The sequence below is a fragment of the Nyctibius grandis genome, unplaced genomic scaffold (assembly GCF_013368605.1).
Source record: "Nyctibius grandis isolate bNycGra1 unplaced genomic scaffold, bNycGra1.pri S41, whole genome shotgun sequence".
Taxonomy (NCBI): domain Eukaryota; kingdom Metazoa; phylum Chordata; class Aves; order Nyctibiiformes; family Nyctibiidae; genus Nyctibius; species Nyctibius grandis.
The window spans coordinates 533628-554692 of NW_027167475.1; the positions used below are offsets into that span (position 1 = coordinate 533628).

Sequence of the window (21065 nt, forward strand, 5' to 3'; positions counted from 1 at the left end):
TTTGCACATCTTGGGTACCATTTTCTGGTGCCCCCTGAGCTCCCCCCCACTCCCACACAAGCACGGAGGCGTTATGGAGAAATGGCTTTTAATGGAAAAAAAAAAACCCAAGAGCAAAGGAGCAAATATGTCAAGAAATCTCCTCTAATTTAACACCACGCCACCGCCCCCCCCTACAATTACACCACCCATGCCCCCAACCCATCCCCCCCAATCTCCATCTCATCCCTGCTGTGGGTCTCATCTCACCTTCCCACTCCAGTGCTGGCTGCCAGAGCCCTGCGCTCGCTGGGTGCGTTTGTCCAGGTGCTCTTCTGTCACTTCTTCCTCCACTTTTCCAGCCTGCCAGGCTGGGACATGCCCGGCTGGGACGTGCCTGGCTGGGACATGCCTGGCTGGGGTGGTGGCAGGTCCATCCCTGCATCCCACCACAGCTCCTGGGGCTCCATCCTGACGGTGGTGAGTTGCTTTACACTAAGGCCTGCGTTGGTGGTCTCGGGGATGCTGTAATTGGGGGTGATCAGTTCCGTGGGCAGTGAGAGCGAGCTGATGTAGCAGTGGGGGATGGCTCCGTCAGTGCCACCAGGGTCCCCAGGCATGTGGACGCTGCTGGGACCATTCTGGATGACCAGGGAGCAACTCAGAAGCATCTCCTTGAGCAGTGCAATGTCACCTGCCGGGTCCCCAACAGCTTGGGTACGAAGGGCAGCACAGGGGCTGAGGAGGACGTCGCTGCGTAGGGGGATGTTGCTGCCCAGGGGTGCCCCCGCGCGGGTGGTTGTGTCAGAGATGCTGAGCTGTGCAAACTGCCTGTCCACGTGCTGGCAGTTGGGGAAGCACAGTGGCAGCACCGGTGGGGCTGGGGCCACCGCTCTCCCCTGATGGTTCAAGGGTGCAAAGTGTTGCACTTGGCCCTAAGGGGTCCCAGGGGCCGTCCAGGCCGGGGGGGTCCTGTAGCCCCGGGGCCCCACAGGGCAGTACCCGTCAGAGACACAGTGCCAGGACCGAGTGTGGAGGTGGCCGGTGGAGGTGGGTTGGTGCCCGTCCACTGGGTGCTGAAGACCCAGGGGTTGAAGAAGGAACTGCACGGAGCTCTCAGCAGACCTGTGTGGGTGAGTGGGAGCCGTGCTGGGCTGGGGGCCTCTCCAGGGGCACCCACCAAGCCAGCCCCGATGGCCAACAACCCCCGGCTCTGAGCCAGGCACGTGGGGAGGTTGTAGCCAGGGTGCTCCCCGCAGAGTGAGCTGCTGTGCCAGCAGGACGCAGCTGCAGATCGGGGAGCAGACTCGGTTTTAGGAGACAGAAGGGAAGAGATGGCGATACTTGCTGGGGGTGCCTGTGGGGCCTGGGGTGCCACCCTTGCTGGGGGTGCCCAGGCTGCGGGGAAGGGCTGCTCCTGCGCGGGCAGTCGGCACAGTTTGGCTGAGCCTGAAAGAGAGCTGGGAGCGATGGCCAGCGGTCACCTGTGCTCCTTCCCCCAAGATTGTCCCCAGGCTGCAGGGGTGGGGGCGGTCCCTACCTTGCGGGTAGAAGGTTTCAGGACAGACAAAAGGCTGAAGCAGACAGGGGACCTGGGGGGCCTGGGGGCCGCACGGTGAGAGCCGCAGTGCTGGCAGCACCATGGTCCGTTCTGTCTGTTGACTGCTAAAGACTCTGGGGATGCCGGCTGTGGCCTTCTGTTTGGGAGTCTCCCAGGAAGGAATGTGGGGGCTCCCTGTGTTCCACCCTGCCCCCAACAGCCTCCCCAGCTTCTCGTGGGGAGGAAAAGGGTTAACAAAAGAGGAACAGCCAGTGGCCCAGTGCCCAACAGGAAACCAGCAAGGAGCGGTGTCCCTCAAGGGTCCCTACTGGGACCAGTACACTTTAATATTGGTGGCATGGACAGTGGGATCGAGTGCACCCCCCAGCAAGGCTACAGGTGACACCAAGCTGAGTGGTGCAGTCGATATGCTTGAAGGAAGGGATGCCACCCAGAGGGACCTGCTTGCTCTTCTCCAAAACAGAGGCATTTCACATCCCAGAGAGGGGAAAAACCACATAAAAGCAAACAAAGAAAAACATTTGTGTTTTTAAGAATGATCTAAAATGAAGCAGGAGGTACAGAGCATAACAGACCTTTCAAGAGGAGGAGTTTCAGGAGAGTTTTCTGCTCACAAAGCCCCTGGGAAGAAAACTGATCATGACTACAGCCTCTGGAGACCCTTTATCTTCTCCTCTGTTCGTACTCAGGGTTTACACCTAAGGCTTCAGTGTTGAGGTTCTGCAACAGCTATACACCCTTGCACAGAGCCAGCACAGCCTGAACTGCATTACTCCCCCCAGGTCACTAATTGCCTGCAGGCAATTTAGTGAGCGTGGACTGAAACTCCCAGACTCAGGCAGCCACCTGGGTACGTAGGATCATTTCAGCCTGCCAAACCACTCTCTATTATCTACCGGCAGTCCTGGTTAACTGGAGAAGTTCCAGCTGACTGGAAATTAGCAAATGTAACACCCATTTACAAGAAGGGCCGGAAGGATGATCCAGGCAACTATAGGCCTGTCAGCCTGACCTCGGTGCCAGGCAAGGTGACGGAACAGATCATCCTGAGTGCCATTACATGGGTGATGCAGGACAATCGGGGCATTGGGGCCAGCCAACATGGATTCATGAAAGGCAGGTCCTGCTTGACCAACCTGATCTCCTTCTATGACAAAGTGACCTGCTTAGTAGATGAGGGCAGGGTTGTGGATGTAGTCTATCTAGACATCAGCAAGGCATTCGACACTGTCTCCCACAGCATCCTCCTAGACAAACTGGCTGCCCGGGGCTTGGATGGGTGGACTCTTCAATGGGTTAAAAACTGGCTGCATGGCCGAGCCCAGAGAGTGGTGGTGAATGGGGCAAAGTCCAACTGGCGGCCAGTCACTAGCGGTGTTCCCCAGGGCTCAGTTCTGGGGCTGGTGCTGTTCAATATCTTTGCAGATGATCTAGATGTAGGGATTGAGTGCACCCTCAGCAAACTTGCAGAAGACACCAAGCTGGGTGGCAGTGTCGATCTGCTGGAGGGTAGGAAGGCCCTACAGAGGGATCTGGTCAGGTTAGATAGATGGGCCAAGGCCAACAGCATGAGGTTCAAGAAGAACAAGTACCGAGTCTTACACTTCGGCCACAACAACCCCATGCAGCGCTACAGGCTGGGGGAAGAATGGTTAGAAAGCGGCCCAGCAGAAAGAGACTTGGGGGTGCTGATCGACAGCCGGCTAAACATGAGCCAGCAGTGTGCCCAGGTGGCCAAGAAGGCCAATGGCATCCTGGCCTCTCTTAGGAATAGTGTAGGCAGCCGGTCTAGGGAAGTGATCGTCCCTCTGTACTCGGCACTGGTGAGGCCACATCTTGAATCCTGTGTCCAGTTGTGGGCCCCGCACTTCAAGAAAGATGTTGAGGTGTTGGAGCGAGTCCAGAGGAGGGCGACCAAGCTGGTGAAGGGTCTGGAGGGTCTGACCTATGAGGAACGGCTGAGGGAGCTGGGGTTGTTTAGCCTGGAGAAGAGGAGGCTCAGAGGTGACCTTATTGCAGTCTACAACTACCTGAAGGGAGGTTGTAGCGCCGTGGGAGTCAGCCTCTTCTCCCAGGCAACTAGCGATAGGACAAGAGGACACAGCCTCAAGCTTTGCCAGGGGAGGTTCAAGTTGGACATTAGGAAGACCTTCTTCTCAGAAAGGGTTATTAGACATTGGAACGGGCTGCCCAGGGAGGTGGTAGAGTCACCATCTCTGGAGGTGTTTAAGCAAAGACTGAACATGGCACTTAGTGCCATGGTCTAGTGGCCATGGTGGTGTCAGGGCAATGGTTGGACTCGATGAGCCCAGAGGGCTCTTCCAACCTGGTTGATTCTGTGATTCTGTGATTCTGTGATATTTATTTTCTTTATCGTCTTTGGATATGTCACTTAGCACATAGCCTCCTACCCACTGTCTTTTCTCCCAGCCTCACAGATCTCCGAAACATTCAAATGATTTGCAAAACAGGCAATTTACGTGTCTCTGACACAAACACTTCCTGAGCTCCCTCCCGGCTTTTGCACCCAGCAACAAATGGAACGCTATTCCTGCCCGTTGGTTTGCTGCTGACAGGAGCCAATGACCCCCATCGATGCTATTTCGGCAGAGAGAATTGCCCGTGCAGCTTCCCCGGTGTGTGCAGACTGTCCCCACCCCACCTTCCTCCCACCCTCGCCTGCATGCTCCCACCCTCCCCACTCCGCTCCCAGCTGGACCAGCTCCCTGCACCAGCTCCCTGCCTCCCCGCGGGGTGCTCGCAGTTCCCAGGAGCACAAGCAGCCCCGTCTGCCTGCCTCTGCCTCTGCCTCTGCCTCTGCCTCTGCCTCTGCCTCTGCCTCTCCTCCCGTCCCGCCAGCGCAAGCGAGTTGAGGGTTTGTGGGTGCGAATTAAGGGGCAGGCTGGGAGATACTGTTGTGGGTGTCTATTACAGGCCACCAGATCAGGATGAGGAGGGTGATGAGGCCTTCTACAGGCAGCTGAGAGCAGTCTCTCAATTAGAGGCCCTGGTTGTCATGGGGGATTTCAACTACCCTGATATTTGCTGGGAGGCCTACTCAGCCAGCCATCCTCAGTACAGGAGGTTCCTCCAGTGCATTGATGATAACTTTCTGATGCAAATGGTGGATGAGCCAACTAGGAGAGGAGCGCTGCTGGATCTTATCCTCACTAACAAGGAGGGTCTGGTTGAAGCGGTGAAGGTAGAGGGCAGCCTTGGTTGTAGTGACCATGAGATGGTAGAGTTCAGGATCTCATGTAGCAGGAACAGAATAGCTAGCAGAATCACAACCCTGGACTTCAGGAGGGCCAACTTTGGCCTTTTCAAGCAATTGCTAGGGGAAATCCCATGGGACAGGGTACTAGAAGGTAAGGGGGGCCCAAGATAGTTGGTTAGCATTCAAGGACTGCTTCTTCCGAGCTCAAGATCAGAGCATCCCAGCAGGTAGGAAGTCAAGGAAGAGTACCAGGAGACCTGCATGGTTGAACAGGGAACTGCTGGACAAACTCAAGTGGAAGAAGAGAGTGTACAGATCATGGAAGGAGGGGCTGGCCACTTGGGAGGAATATAAGTCTGTTGTCAGAGGATGTAGGGAGGCAACTAGGAAAGCTAAGGCCTCCTTGGAATTAAACCTTGCAAGAGAGGTCAAGGACAACAGAAAGGGCTTCTTCAAATACATTGCAGGTAAAACCAACACTAGAGGCAATGTAGGCCCACTGATGAATGAGGTGGGGGCCCTGGAGACAGAGGATAAAAAGAAGGCAGACTTACTGAATGCCTTCTTTTCCTCTGTCTATACTGTTGGAGGCTGTCCTGAGGAGCCCCGGACCCCTGAGGCCCCAGAGGAAGTCAGGATAGAGGAGGAATCTGTCTTTGTTAATGAGGACTGGGTCAGGGACCAATTAAGCAACCTGGACGTCCATAAATCCATGGGCCCTGATGGGATGCATCCGCGGGTGCTGAAGGAGCTGGCGGAAGTCATTGCTAGGCCACTCTCCATCATCTTTGGTAAGTCGTGGGCAACGGGAGAGGTGCCTGAGGACTGGAGGAAAGCAAATGTCACGCCAGTCTTCAAAAAGGGCAAGAAGGAGGACCCGGGTAACTATAGACCGGTCAGCCTCACATCCATCCCCGGAAAGGTGATGGAACAACTTGTTCTTGGTGCTGTCTCTAGGCACATCAAGGATAGGGGGATCATTAGGGGCACTCAACATGGCTTCACCAAGGGGAAGTCTTGCTCAACCAACTTGATAGCCTTTTATGAGGATGTTACCCGGTGGATAGATGATGGTAAAGCTGTGGATGTGGTCTATCTTGATTTCAGTAAAGCGTTTGACACGGTCTCCCACAGCATCCTCGCAGCTAAACTGAGGAAGTGTGGTCTGGATGATTGGGTAGTGAGGTGGATTGTGAAGTGGCTGAAGAAAAGAAGCCAGAGAGTGGTGGTCAATGGGACAGAGTCCAGCTGGAGGCCTGTATCTAGCGGAGTCCCTCAAGGGTTGGTACTGGGACCAATTCTATTCAATATATTCATTAATGACTTGGATGAGGGAATAGAGTGCACTGTCAGCAAGTTTGCTGATGACACCAAACTGGGAGGAGTGGCTGACAGACCGGAAGGCTGCGCAGCCATTCAGAGAGACCTGGACAGGCTGGAGAGTTGGGAGGGGAGAATTTTAATGAAATATAACAAGGGCAAGTGTAGAGTCCTGCATCTGGGCAAGAACAACCCCATGTATGAGTACAAGTTGGGGACAGACCTGTTGGAGAGCAGTGTAGGGGAAAGGGACCTGGGGTCCTAGTGGACAACAGGATGACCATGAGCCAGCAATGTGCCCTTGTGGCCAAGAAGGCCAATGGCATCCTGGGGTGTATTAGAAGGGGTGTGGTTAGTAGGTCAAGAGAGGTTCTCCTCCACATCTACTCTGCCCTGGTGAGGCCGCATCTGGAATATTGTGTCCAGTTCTGGGCCCCTCAGTTCAAGAAGGACAGGGAACTGCTAGAGAGAGTCCAGCGCAGAGCCACAAAGATGATCAAGGGAGTGGAACATCTCCCTTATGAGGAGAGGCTGAGGGAGCTGGGTCTTTTTAGCTTAGAGAAGAGGAGACTGAGGGGTGACCTCATTAATGTTTATAAATATGCAAAGGGCAAGTGTCAAGAGGATGGAGCCAGGCTCTTCTCAGTGACATCCCTTGACAGAACAAGGGGCAATGGGTGCAAGCAGGAACACAGGAGGTTCCACATAAATATGAGGAAAAACTTCTTTACGGTGAGGGTGACCGAACACTGGAACGGGCTGCCCAGAGAGGTTGTGGAGTCTCCTTCTCTGGAGACATTCAAAACCCGCCTGGACACATTCCTGTGTGATATGATCTAGGTAATACTGCTCTGGCAGGGGATTGGACTAGATGATCTTTTGAGGTCCCTTCCAGTCCCTAACTTTCTGTGATTCTGTGATTTTTTTTTGCCAAACTTCTGTATTAGATGGCTGCTATTAGCCATGAAGCATTTAGAGGCAGGGTATTCTGGAGTGCCGAGTTAGTTACTGGCCAGACTCGACTGATATTTCTGCTGTAAGACGTCTTAACTGGCCTCTCAATTCATGGGCATTCTTTTCTGAAACCCCTTCTTACTGTGGCCAGTGTTAGTTAAAAGTGACCCTGTCTGGACAAGAGCAGACCCAGCGACAGCCGTAGGCAGAGCAAGGTCAGAAAGTAAAAAGAAGGGAGGACGTGGCCATAGAAGGTGAGAGCTGCAATAGTGACAACTCCCTACCATGCCCAGCTTTGGTTCTCTTGGTCTGTCGGGGTCCGGTCTCCTTCCCAGCACGTGCAGAGCAGGCATGTCAGGATGGCCAGGGCCGAGAGAAAACAAGCCATGGGCTGGCAAGCAGAGCCCTAGCAAAGGCGTGCGGGGCGCCCCATTTTCTGCACGGAGCTCTCCGTGCCCACAGCTTCCACATGTAGCCGAGTGCTCGCACCCCACGGTGCACCCAGCACTGCCCCGCACCCTCACACCCATCTAGAACTGCAGCCGCGACAGGGCCTCAGCAGCCTCCTCTCTCCACAGGTGCCTCTCTGCAGCTTCAGGAGCCCGGCACAACGCCAGCAGCTGTCCCTCGCTCCCAGCCAACCATCCTGCGCACCCCAGTACCCCTGAGAGCCAGACACAATGCCAGGAGAGGCTGCCTGTGCCTGAAAAACTGGCCCGCCTGCCACAGAGCATGGGGGGACTGGCCCGTGCCAGCCCAGACAACCGCCTGGCACATTCGCCCCCAGCCTGCCCCTCATGGCTGTCCAACTCAGCCAGCCGGCTGTTGCGGGACTGGCCCAGCACCCTCCAGCACCTGGTGGAACTGAAACTACCCCCCCTGCCCCCCAAGCCCATGGCCTTTATCCTCCTGCAAGGACTTGAGGCAGCCCCACCAGCATACAGGTTGGGGGTGCAATGAGAGACTCCAGATGCACAGCTTCAGGGGTCAACCATTCATTGCTGAAGAAGAGCATAGCAATGAATCCAGAGCAGTAGCACAATTGCCTGGCTTGTGTTGAGAGGGCACGGAGTAAATGCACGCAGACCAATATGATCGTTAAGCAGATCTCATTTATTCGCGTATCTGAGGGTACATTTATACTATTCTGGTTTTGTACACGCTGTGTGTACATGTCATTTCTATTATGATTGGTTAGTATGCTTTGTTCACACGCCTCTATATTAGTTCTGATTGGCTTATGCTAAAAAGTTATATCTTGCAGGTGCAGCATTCTTTCTTATTTTTCAACTTCTCCCATATCTTGTTGGTCTCATAGCTAAGGCCCTTGTTCTGTATTATGATTGGCTAGTTCATCACCACCCCATTACAACCCCCTGGACATGCCTGGACATAGCTCGTTCAGTACCTCGTTCCCACCATTGTCCCGTGGGAACCCCACAAATCCCCCTTTTTGTTTTTGAACGAGCCATGTCCTGTCTCGTCCTTTTTGTCTTCGTTTCTTATTTAAACCTGGTTCCCTGTGTCTCGCAGAGCCCGGTCAGAGAATCCCAGCCTTGGTTACCCATAAATCCTGCTCTCTGTTGTTGTGCCAAAAAGGCTGTATTGACCATTCGTTGTACAGTTCTCTGCAAACATGCAAACAAACAGGGTAACACAAGTAGGATAATGCCTATTATAAACATTCCCATAAGTAAATTCTATCTACAAAACATGCAGTTTGCTTCAGAACACACTGTTATTCTCTGTTATTCTAGCTGAAAGGAAAGTTACTGACAGGAAAGCTGATTCTGTATAAAGGTAACACAGAGCAGGCCTTTTAGAGCCTACTCTGAGGCCTACTCTTGCTAAACCGTTCCTAAACCATCCAGTATCAATTTCCCCCTTTGGAAGTAGTTAGATTTATTATCTCACTACTTCCATATACTATTCTCAATGATTACCTCAACACAACCCACGCAGATCCCTATGATAATTATAATCACAACTATATAAACTATTCCCTCTAATAATGTGGCTAACGATCCTTTTAGAGACAATCCACCTAATTCTTGCAGGATTTTGTTGAACCAACTATTTCCTGCTGCATCCCTGATTGCCCTGCTGTCTTCTGCTACTCTGTCGGATCTCTGGATCTGGATTCCACCTCCACATATGGTTTAATACATTTGATCGGAAACCATCATACTCCTGTGCCTGTAGAGACAGAAGCATAACCTCGACCCATTAGTAATAGTTCCCCTGGTCCTAACCACTCGTTAGTACCTGGTTCCCTATACCACACTTTGCCTTTGTTTTGCACATAGCTTGCTCCCTGTCGAACTGCCTCCCAATGTATTACAACTGGGGGTCGCTCCTTATCTCCTGCTAAAGTTAAATGGTTAAGTACATAAACAGCTTTTGCAAGTCTCTCAGAAGGTTCAGTCACCTCTCCCCCTTTTTGTTTTTGCAGAAGCTGTTTCAATGTACTATGAGCACGTTCCACAATCGCCTGACCCGTAGGCGAATGCGGAATCCCAGTGACATGTGTAATACCCCATAGCTGACAAAATTGACGAAAAATCTGTGAACAATATGCTGGTCCATTATTAGTCTTAAGTTGTTGTGGAACCCCAAGACTTGCAAAGCAAGCAAGTAAATGTCGTTTGACATGACGACCTGTTTCCCCAGTTTGTGCTGTTGCCCATATTACATGTGAAAATGCATCAACAGATACATGAACATATTTGAGCCTTCCAAATTCTGCAATGTGAGTAACATCCATTTGCCACAGTTGTAACGCACTCAGTCCTCGAGGATCTACCCCTATTCCAATTCCCATGCCAATTTTCTGACAACTAGGACAAACACTAACTAATTCACGTGCTTGTGCCATGGTGAGGTGAAATTGTTTCCCTAACATTTTCGCTGATTGATAAAAGAATTGATGGGATAGGTGTACTTGTTCAAATAAATTTGGTGATATTTGCGTATAGAACACAAGTGTGTCTGCTTTATTATTTCCAATGCTCAAACCTTGATCAAATTGATGATTACGAATGTGGGTGACAAAATAAGGTATCTCTCTGAGGTTTATTGCTTGATGCAACTGTAGCAAAATGGTGTAAAGTCACATATTTCTTATTGGTCGTATAAAAACTTTTTCATTTCGATTTACAATGCCTGCTGCATAAAGAGAGTCTGTTACAATATTGACAGGTGAATCCTTCCATTTTATAAAGACCTGGTATATTGCAAAAAGTTCAAGTGTCTGCAATGAGTCCTCAGTTTGTCCTGAGAATTTGCAATGTTTCCATTGTCCATCCTCTTGCCAGGTAATAACTGCTGAGTGTGATCGCTTTCCTGCATCAGTAAAAACAGTTAGTCCAGTCACAGGTATCTCTGATCTGATAGGTTTTTCTTCCCAATCCTGTTTGCAAATAAACTGTAGCTTTTTATCTTTTGGTAAATGCGTTAACAATTGTCCAGTAAAGTCCTGTAAGGCCATTTGAAAAAGAGTTGACTGATTTGTTAACCACTGTAGATATTCCTTTCTGATAGGTAAACAGATAGCATCTGAGTCTAGTCTGGTAATGTCTGTAATCCTTTTATGTACTTTGATAAGCAATTGTGCTATTGCTTCCACTCTGGTACAAATTGTTGTTTTAGGATGAAAAACCAAAGAGTCCACTCGAGCATTGCCTTCTGCAATAAACCCAGGCAAATTAGTATGATTTCTTACATGTAAAACGTAAAACAATGCAGTTCGGATTTGAATTTCTTGCCACAGAGCTCGCAGCAATTCAAAAACACACTGATTACATATATGCTCTATAACAGATCTATCCAATTGCTTTATAATGCCAGCTACATATGCTGAATCAGTAATCAAATTAAAGGGAATGGGAAAATTCTGAAATATTTTTAATACAGCTCGTAATTCTACCACCTGAGGTGAACCCTTTTGTTGTACTACCATAGATTCCCACTTGCCATCAGAATACCAGACAAGGCCTGCCTTGCCTGTGTTCCCAGATCCATCCGTAAAAATGGTAGTTCCATCCACAGGAGTGTCTGCGCACAACACTCCTGTGGCAATTGGAAGTTCCACGCTCAATTTTATGACAGGATGGGAGGGCAAGTGGTAAACAACCTGTCCCGAGAAATTCTCCATGGCTGTTTGCAAAGCAAAGCTATTAGCCATACACTACTCAAAATATTGAGCTGCAATAGGAACGGTTAGTGATGCAGGATCTCTGGCCACAAGCTCCCGACATCGCATCCGACCTTTGATGATAATCTGTGCCAATAGCTCTGCAATCAGGGGAACAGTTTTCTTTGTTCTTAAAGGTAGAAACAACCATTCCAATACATGTAACGAATTTGATCATTCTGAATTCCATTGACCAATTATTGCATACGGAATTTGCCTATCAAACAAAGTGATAATTTGTATTTCCTGATTCAAATCAATACGATGTACAAATTTGGAATGTAGCCTGCTTTCTATTTCTGTAATCAGTTGCTGTATCTCTGAAGTAGTGTGTCGTGGTGCTGTTAAAGTTGTGTCCCCTGCTAACAATTGGAATAGAGACTGCAATTGTGACGACGTAAGCCCCAAGTGCGGCCGCAGCCATAACTTGAGCCTTATGTTCCACAGTACCCACTTTTGCACATGCCTTTATCATAACATTCAAATCTGTTTTTCCAGGTAAAGCTTCAATGATCTTTTGACAATCAGCATTAGCATTATCCCTGTTTGCCACAGGTCCAAGGCTTGGCAGCCGCACAGGTTAACCCTGCGTGGAAACACCAGTCCTGCACTCCCTGCGGTTTGGGTTGTGAGTTAACTGCATAGGCCTGGAACTCGTTGGGAAGATTCATTTGTCTCAGCATACGATTCCCCCCCCCCCCCCCCGCGTTCTTTCTCCAGTTTCCCTGCATTCTGCAGCTGGTTGTTATCAGCTGACCTTGAGCATTATACTGAGACCTGCACAGCTTCACAAAATGCCCTAGCTTCCCACAGCAATGACACATCAAAACAGTTATCTCTCCCACTCAGCTTCAACTTCTTAAGGCAGTTTTTCTTAAAGTGACCTTCCTGTTCTCATGTATAACAACGATGAACTACCTTAATTGCCGCCGCAAAAGTTTTTGCTAAATACTCCATCTGAAATATGGTGGTTCCTACTTTCTCACAAGCATCCATTAGCTCAGTTAAGGTGGGGTTACGATTTGCCATCCCCGCAGCAACCCCTCTGCAGTCCTCACCTGTGTTGTCCCTCGCCAACTATAGTGGCAATGCTTCTCCCACAACCCTCCAATCCAACAGTTGCCAAATATTTCCTCCCTCAGGACCCGCACCCACAATCACCGGATATGCCCGTGGAATCACAACTCCTTCTAATAACGCATCTCGAATGACCCCTTTCCATTTTACTCCTCCCCCCCCCTCCCCTGTATACGCAGGCAGACGCTGACCCTCTCCGCCACCTCCCACATTACCAGATGGACGCAAACCTCCCCCCCGGCCCTGATCTAAAGGTGGAGTAGGGATTTGCAAAGGAGGTTGAGGTGGCCCTAATGCTTGTCCCGAACACAGAGGGGGGTTTGGGGGAGACATAGTCACGTGTCCCGAGGCGTTGGCTGAACGATGCTGCTGCAATTCCGTCTTTAATTCTTCCAGTCGTCTACCAAGCTCTGTCATGTCAAGTTCGTGTCCATTTCATGATGGTAACGGTCCTTTAAGTCCTTGTGACTCTGGTACTGCTGACTCCGTAACTGGAGACTTTAAGGGTGGTCGTTTAGCACCGGAATGTAAACTTTGTTCAACAGACTCAGGAAACGGTGAATCCGGTAAAGGTGGATACGAAGCAGGTTTACCCTCCTTCTTGTCCTCCTGCTCAGCCTCATCCGTAGAGAGATCAATGAGAGGGAGGGGGTTTCGGAGGGGGTTTCTGCCAAGTCTCCTGTTCAGCGTCTGAATCAATTAGTCCAAATCGAGCTCGTGTTTTAGGGCGCACTATCAGTCCTGATGGATCTGTATCTATTTTACTCGCTCCCCGCTCCTCAGCTTTTTTCGGAGCCGTCCGTACCGAAGGCGATAAAGGAGCTGCCACCGGTACAGCCACCGGGGCCGTGGGAGGTGTTGGTCCCGCAAACAGTGAGGGGGTAGTAGACGTCTGCGGTCCTAAAGCCATAAAAGCTGTATGTGTGACTTCTCTCTCTGCTTTTATTCCTTTTAACGCTTCGCTAACCAGCCTCCATGTAGCAGACAATTTAAAGGCTTCCTTATCACCACTTGACACCGCATTCCAGAGAGAGTCACCAATCTTCTCCCATAAAGGCACTTCAAAGACATCATTAAAGGTTGTAAAATGTCCTTTATCTTTTGCCCAAAGCAGTAACTGCTTTAACGCAGCTTCGTCATATTTAATTCCTCTCTCGGAGAGTATATGTTGGAGGAGTTTCACCACTGCCACTTCTGTCTTGGTCAGGGTAGACCCCATTCCTCCCCCAGCTGCCTGGGAAGCCCTACCCAGGTTTTCCTTTGCTAGCAAAACTCAGGCTTACCACATCCGTTCCTGCCGGTGCGAAAATGCAGTGCCGGGGCAGCACTCTACAGCTGGCTTCCTCTCACCGTTTCCTTTCGTGCCGTTGTCCGCTGCTTCTCCGCAGTCTCCGGCCGAAGGCCCCTGGTCCGGGGGAATGTCCCTGTTCGGGCGCCACTTGTTGAGAGGGCACGGAGTAAATGCACGCAGACCAATATGATCGTTAAGCAGATCTCATTTATTCGCGTATCTGAGGGTACATTTATACTATTCTGTTTTTGTACACGCTGTGTGTACATGTCATTTCTATTATGATTGGTTAGTATGCTTTGTTCACACGCCTCTATATTAGTTCTGATTGGCTTATGCTAAAAAGTTATATCTTGCAGGTGCAGCATTCTTTCTTATTTTTCAACTTCTCCCATATCTTGTTGGTCTCATAGCTAAGGCCCTTGTTCTGTATTATGATTGGCTAGTTCATCACCACCCCATTACCACCCCCTGGACATGCCTGGACATAGCTCGTTCAGTACCTCGTTCCCACCATTGTCCCGTGGGAACCCCACAGGCTTGTAATGGCAGCAAACCCAGGAATTCACCAGTTCTGGGATGAACTTCATATCAGGGCATGGAGGGACATGGATGTCTGTGGTATCAGCAGGCAGGAAGCTGGGCTTGGTCCCCGCTGACCATAAAGAGGAGGGTTTGGACCCTAAAAAGGAGGCTTTCAATGTTAGAATCAAAACTTTGGACCCTAAAAATGAAGCTTTGAGCCCTAAAAGAGGGCTTTGGAGCATAAAAATGAGTATTTGTAAACTCAGCATGCGGCTTGGACCCTAAAAACCACTGGCTGGATCCTAAAAGTGAGCCTTTGGACACTGAAAATGAGGCTTTGGAAAACAAAATGTGGCTTTGGACTATAAAAATGAGACTTTGCAAACTGAAACGGAGCCTTTGGACCATAAAATGAGGCTTTGGATCCCAAAATGAGGTTTTCTGCCATGAAAGTGAGGGTTTGGACCCTAAAAATAAGGCTTTGTACTCTAAAAATGAGGACTTGGACCTTCCAAATCAAACTTGGGGCCTTAGAAATGAGGCTCTGCGTTCTTGAAATGAGTCCTTGGACCTTACAAGGGGTGCCTGGAACAGATAAATGCAGCTTTGGGCCCTAAAAGTGAGGCTTTGGGACCTAAAAAGGAGGCTTTTACCCTAGAATCAAATTCTGGGATGTAAAAATGGGGCTTTGGACCTAAAATAGAGGCTTGGGGGTTTAGAAGAGGGGTTTGGACCATAAAAACGAGAGTTTGGACTCTCAAGATATGGCTTGGAGCCTCAAAATGACTAGCTGGATCCTAAAAATGCCACTTTGGAGCCTGGAAATAAGGCTTTGGAAACTAAAAATGCAGCTTTTGTTTTGGAGTCTAAAAATGAGGCTTTGGAGGCTAAACTGAGACTATGGAAGACAAAACAAAGTCTTTGGAAAGGAAAAATGAGGATTTGGACGCTCTAAATGTAGCTTTGTACCCTGAAAAGAGACTTTCTGCACTAAAAGTGAACATTTTCATCCTATAAAGGAAACTGTGGGCCCTAGAAAAGGCTATGGGTAATAAGAGAGAGTTTTGGACCCTAAAAATGAGGATTTGGGCCCTGAAATGAGGCTTTAGGCTCTAAAACTGATAGGCGAGATGCTACAAATGACCCTTTGGAACCTGCAAAGGAGGGGAGCCTCTTGCTTCCTCTGTGGCCCCAAGAAATGAAGCTTTGGTCCCAAAGATAGGGCTTTGGGCACTCCAAAGGAGGCTTATCGATCCCACTTCCGTTCGAGTGACTTGAACTCCATATTGAAAAAGAAGAGATTGCACGATGGGCACACGCAAGCGCACAGCTTTCAAAATCCCAAGGCATAAACCTCCCACACTGGTTTTTTCCACCAATTGCCCCAAAACCTACAGAGGAGAAACACCCCATAAATTACACATGCAAGGCCAACAAGTATTTTTAATTCTGTCTTTGGCTTTTCTGCCGATTGGTTCCAAATGAGTATCAGATGCAGAGCTCCTCCCTCATCCAGGGTCGCAATCTGCCCCCGTCACCACCACAGCGCCCCGAGTGTTTGTCCGATGTGCATCGCTGGGGATCTGACACCCTCCTCCTCCCCGCTGAGGGGTCATTGTCTGCCGTCCACAGACCGGCTGCGGAGATCACAGCCCTGCCATGGGGATCTGCTCCGCTCTCTCAGCCTCAGAGTTTGCTCCTGAGCAGCCCTGGGTGCGGGAGCCCACTTGGAAGTGGCATTGCAGGGCCCTGGAGCTCCATCATCCCCTGGGGCTCTGTCACCATGTGGAGAACTTGCTCTCTGCCTCCTCCTCCTCCTACTTGCCAAGCAGTAGTGGTCTGTGATCTCCACAAACCGGCTGCAGAGATCATAGCCCCACCGCAGGGATCTGCTCTGCTCTCTCTGCATTGGTAGGGTTAGTTCCTGAGCAGCCCTGGGTGCGGGTGCCGACTGGGAGCTGCCGTTGGAGGGCCCTGGAGCTGCGTCAACCCTGGGAGTGCGGTCATGACTTGGAGGACTAGTTCTCTTCCTCCTCCTCTCTGTTGGGTGGTCATAGTCTGTGGTGTACACGAACCAGCTGCGGAGATCTCTGCCCCACTGTGGGGATCTGCTCCGGGCCCTCTCCCTGGCACCGTTCCTCTGGCAGTGGGAAGAAGGGCTGAATTCATGCTCCTCTTTGTCACTGTCTTCTCGCACGGTGTGCAGCTCACGGTCAAATTGGTGACAGCACAGCTGGCTTGTGTGGGCTGATGCAGAGGAGCTGCTGTCCTCTAGAGAGTCCTCCATGCCTACCACCATGTCCTGCAAAGAGAGCTGTGAAAAGGTCTTGCCCTTTCCTCCTGAAAGGACCAGAACAGGAGAGAAACGCCAGAAGCTGTTTGAGGGACAGCTAAGGCTCTCCTGAAGGCTCTCCTGGAGGGGTGCAGAGGCAGACTAATGGGATGGATCTAGGTGGGATGCTTTGAGAGGGAGCAGTGTTGTGGCTGTGAAGAAAGCTGCAGTGTTGGAGGGAAAAGAGAGCAATGCCAAGATCCCAGAAAGAAATCCACTGTCCACCTCGTGCCCTGACCCACGTCCCCAGATTTACCTTAGTCCTATGAGGTAGACACTGTGGTCCCACAGAAGCTGCCTGCTGCAAGCCCACAACCAGCTGAAGAAGGAATGGATGTATGATAGTGCTGGTGAGGAAGGAACCCTTTCTGCAATTTTCAAATCAGAGCACCTGGAGGAAAAAAAAAAACCAAAGTGATCACTGTTTAGGGCTGTTCTTGCAGCCTCCTCTGGGGTTCATTTTTCTGGAGGGGTTTCTAGGAGAGACAGAAGACGTAACCAAGGCTACAAATGGGAAATTCGATTGAGGTCTTCCCCCCCAGGTTTGCCCCTGTCACAGCAAGTCCTCATCTTTATGCCCCCTACGACCTCCATTTCACAGAATCATAGAATCATAGAAGGGTTTGGGTTGGAAGGCACCTCTAAAGGTCATCTAGTTCCAACCCCCCTGCCATAGGCAGGGACGGCTTCTGCTAGACCAGGTTGCTCAGAGCCCCATCCAGCCTGGCCTTGAACACTGCCAGGGAGGGGGCATCCACAGCTTCTTTGGGCAACCTGGTCCAGTGTCTCACCACCCTCACAGTCAAGAATTTCTTCCTCATATCTAATCTAAATCTTCCCTCTTTCACTTTAAACCCATTACTCCTCATCCTGTCACTACGCTCCCTGCTGAAGAGTCCCTCGCCATCTTTCACACAGGCCCCCTTTAAGTACTCTTCGCTACATTAGACAGCTTCAGATCGCAGACAAGGAGCAGTTTACAGCAGGGCAGCAGCCTAAAGCCCAGCAAGGGAAGACAGGGACTGACGTGGGGTAGTTCAGATTTGACAGCACTGAATGATGCAGGTAGTAACTGTCTCCTATGACAGAAAGAGAAACACTCCGGAGGACAAGAAGAATAGCAAAGCCAGGAGAAGGAAATGTATTCTGCACACGTTCTAAAACTTGTTATTACCTGACATAAAACAGCAGATAGGCTTGCTGCCTGAGAACTGTTTCGATGCCGCAACCATGCACAGACATATCGTCCATCTTGTACCACCGTCCATTGCTGGCCTGCAAAGAAAGCATCGATATCTGGAGATGAACTGCACGGTTTCTCCACAAAAACACAGGCAGGGAACTACAGAACCAAGCGTGCGCCAAAACAAATCCAATCCAGCCCTGAAAGAGACCTTCTTCCACAAAACCTCGGCTGCCACTAACACTGCCGTGAAAGTTTGGCTTCCCCAGCCCACATTTTTCCCCTGCTAGGAAGTAAGTTGCTCTTTACCTTTGCATAGCAGAAATAGTGTCCTGCATAACAGCTGCCACCGCTATGTACCAGGACAGCATATAAGGAGTAGATGAGCGGTTCTCCAGCTGTCTGAGACATGTATGGCCGAAGATCCAAGTACTCGGGATACTCCACAACCTACAGAGAGACCAAGAGGGCCCAGAAATGATCCTGAAATGCTACATGAAATAGCCTTCAACATGTCATGGTTTGGGTGGCAGGAAACTGCTCTCGGCCCAAGCAGCTCTGTCATTGGTACATGCTCTTCTTCCCACAGGAACTCTCATCTCCCCTGAAGGGAACATGAAAAACCCAACATGAACAACATGTGAAAGAGCGTCCTGCTTTGGGAATTCTCCTGCTCCAGGAAGAGAAAGTTGTGCTCCAGTTGCGTACACACCTTGCTGATCTTCCTGCCGGTGAAATCTTCAAACCTTTTCAGGCACATCGTGAGAACATTGGGTGCGCGGTGAACTGTAAACCTCTTGGAGGCGGCAACCATCTTGTCACACCTTGAAACCAAGCACAGAGCCAAGTGCTGAAATGCACCCTATCTTCCCCCAAGAAGGCCAGACAAGATTTCCTCTCTCACATATCCTTATGCTATTTCAAGGCTACTCAGTACCATAAGGCCATATTAAAAAAACAAACAGCTGCATGTCCTTATTGTCCATTAAACCTAACGTGAAAAGATGTCTTATGCTCCATGCCATGCAGCACCTTCACGCAGGATCTAGCATTAATATGTCGTTAGTAATCTTCTTACTTGCTACATTTAAAGCAGTTTTCGCCATCCAGCTGCTCAGGTTTCACAAAGTCCTCCAGAGCTGCAGTGACAGATGAGGCTGCCTGGAGGAGTGAGAAAGGAGAGCACTGAGCTGAGGGTAACGGCCTCACCCAAACACTTACTGGGAGTTGAAAAGAAGACCCAGGCAGCTGAGGCAGAGGAGACCCACTGTGAACCCGCAGGCAGTGTCCAGAAGGAGGCAGAAAGAGGGTATTATGCTGAACATTTCCCTCAGTTCTCAGGGATTCCCGAGCCTATCAAGAGCAACCAATCTATGGCACCGCTCAGTTCAACTACTGATGGTGTGCAGGGTCATCAGTAATGAAAAAAAGACAATCCATCAGCCTGGGAGCCAGGCAGGTGTTGAGGGAGGGCAAAAGGAAGAAGGATGAGAGTACGTCAAGGTGCAGAGAGGATAATTTGTACTTGTCCAGCTTAAAGCCAGCACCTACAGGGAGACCACCGCCATGGTGTACCCAGAAGGACACAGTCCGTTCCACTTCACACCCACCACCAATTCCTCTCGTGTTCGCAGTCTAAGTTTTTTAAGTCAGCTGCATGGATTCTGGAAAGCTACAGGAGCCTTGGGACGTCTTGAATCAGTATTACAAGCCCTCTTACTTTTATATCCAAAGAAACATCCAGGAAGGCCTCGTAGGAATCGGAAACTGCTTTGCAGATCAAGCACGTGACTGGAAGGGAGATCGAAATGCTCAGCGCTAGGGGAAGTCGACCGACTGTGCCGATTTCTGTCCTTCATACGCCAGTCACGCGATCAGCTGTTCATCACAGGCAGACAGAACGGCACAGACAATTCCTAGGAGAGCAAGGGTTGTGGAAAAGTACCTCTGGATCTCAGAAAGCCTCCAAAGATTTGATGGACGATGGTAGTGGCTTGAGAAGAGATGTCCAAGCTGGAAATAAATGGTAAGGCAGAGAGTTATCTCCTCCAGGTGTTTTGCTTTTTCTGAAAGCCCTGGACCTAGGTTTTCCTTGATGGGAGTATATCAACGAGTCCAAAGGGCTCGGGAACATTGAAAAAGTAATTTGCTTGTGCTTACTTGCTGATTCCACTCAGACAAGCTCTCTGCATGGCACTGACAGTACAGCGTAAGAACTCATGGGCATCTTCCTGCCTGCCAAGCTGGAAGTGCTGTCCTATTCCTAAGAAAGAAGAAGTTAGTAGTTCTCTGCTACAAGAACGGAAGAAAACATGTCAAAGCACCTGAAATCACTTACGTGTGAGGACTCTGACAATAGCCCAAGGCTGGATGGCACTGCCTGAGGTACACAAGACTTGGTAAACGTGCGCTTCCATTCTGCACATCATGCAGAAGCCTTGCTGGCGACCTGAAGAGGGAGGGAGGGAAGGAAGAAAGCTTCTCAGGTTAGCAAAATATCCACAGCGATGGGAAATTTAATGAAGTTATAAGAACAGTCTCCACTCCTCTTCTCCCAAGGTGCCAATGTCCCAACAAGCCCAGGACATTTTAGTGCATAGAAAACTTTCTTCGTAGGGATGCTTAACTGACAGAATTTTTCTGTGCAATATGCCAAGAGGGCTTAACAAGAGGCAGGATTAGGCACCAAGACCCAGGCCTAGAAAGAGGTCCTTTTCTGAAGAGGAACACACCTAGCTACGACAAGCAGGTTCTAGGCTTGAGTGTTCCAAGAACACCAACTCAGAGGGTTGACAAAGAAGGGCTGCTTTTCTGCTAAATCACATTGCAGATTCTGGGAATCCTTGGGAAGTGCCCAACAGATCTACAAGGGGTTGTTCATAAAAGCACTCACATGACTGGCTGTGCTCGAGAGAGAGCAGGTAGTTGGCCAGAGGAGGCGTGTACGTCAGGCACTGCAGGACGGAGTTGAGGAAGCACGTATTGCCCATGTTGTGGAGTCCCACTCCAGGTCTCTGTTGCTGCTGCCAGGCCATGCAAATCTCCTCTGGGGGAAAGAGGATCCTTTGTGGCGGAGCCATTCCCTCAGCAATGACTGCAGGGAAATGACATTTGAAGAGATGAGACAATAATGTTGCGCAAAAGCATATTTTAAAAGTCTGGTTCTGTACAGGAGCACCCAGGACAGCCATCTCTAACCTCCAACCCAGAAACATCGAGGGAAGCCATTGAAATTTACAGGTCAAGAAACAGTTTTGGAAAAGAGTCTGTTCCCCTGCTTACTTTGCCACAAGTCCAACACACCCACACTCTGTTTTCTGTGCCTCAGGCTACCTTCCTTTCCCTCTAGTCTTGAACTGCATTATCAAGTCAAGCCTTCCCTTTTCCTGATTGTAACTTGATGAAAACAAGCAAGTGCCTAGCACAGAAGGTAA

At 50.0% G+C, this 21065-nt stretch overlaps 1 protein-coding gene across 1 annotated transcript; it reads right to left on the bottom strand.

Annotated features, from left to right (window-relative positions):
* Positions 1-317: 317 nt before the first annotated feature.
* On the bottom strand, positions 318-20711 carry LOC137677217 (ubiquitin carboxyl-terminal hydrolase 17-like protein 6). The gene is made up of 11 exons (XM_068424487.1): positions 20525-20711; positions 19970-20080; positions 19792-19894; positions 19577-19644; positions 19352-19422; positions 18710-18792; positions 18344-18455; positions 17941-18081; positions 17623-17723; positions 1520-1571; positions 318-821 (listed from the first exon to the last, which is right to left on the bottom strand). Exons 1-11 carry the CDS (start codon positions 20709-20711, stop codon positions 318-320), a joined length of 1533 nt encoding a protein of 510 aa, XP_068280588.1.
* Between the last annotated feature and the right edge of the window lie 354 nt (positions 20712-21065).

What these genes read in the sequence shown, in the direction of transcription:
- LOC137677217 (XM_068424487.1), bottom strand. Translation starts at nt 20,711, where the DNA reads ATGGCTCCGCCACAAAGGATCCTCTTTCCCCCAGAGGAGATTTGCATG. An exon ending in TGTCTGAGTGGAATCAGCAA is followed by an intron (nt 19,645 to 19,791) that starts GTAAGCACAAGC and finishes ATTTATTTCCAG; the next exon opens with CTTGGACATCTCTTCTCAAG. An exon ending in AGGCTTTCTGAGATCCAGAG is followed by an intron (nt 19,423 to 19,576) that starts GTACTTTTCCAC and finishes TCTCCCTTCCAG; the next exon opens with TCACGTGCTTGATCTGCAAA.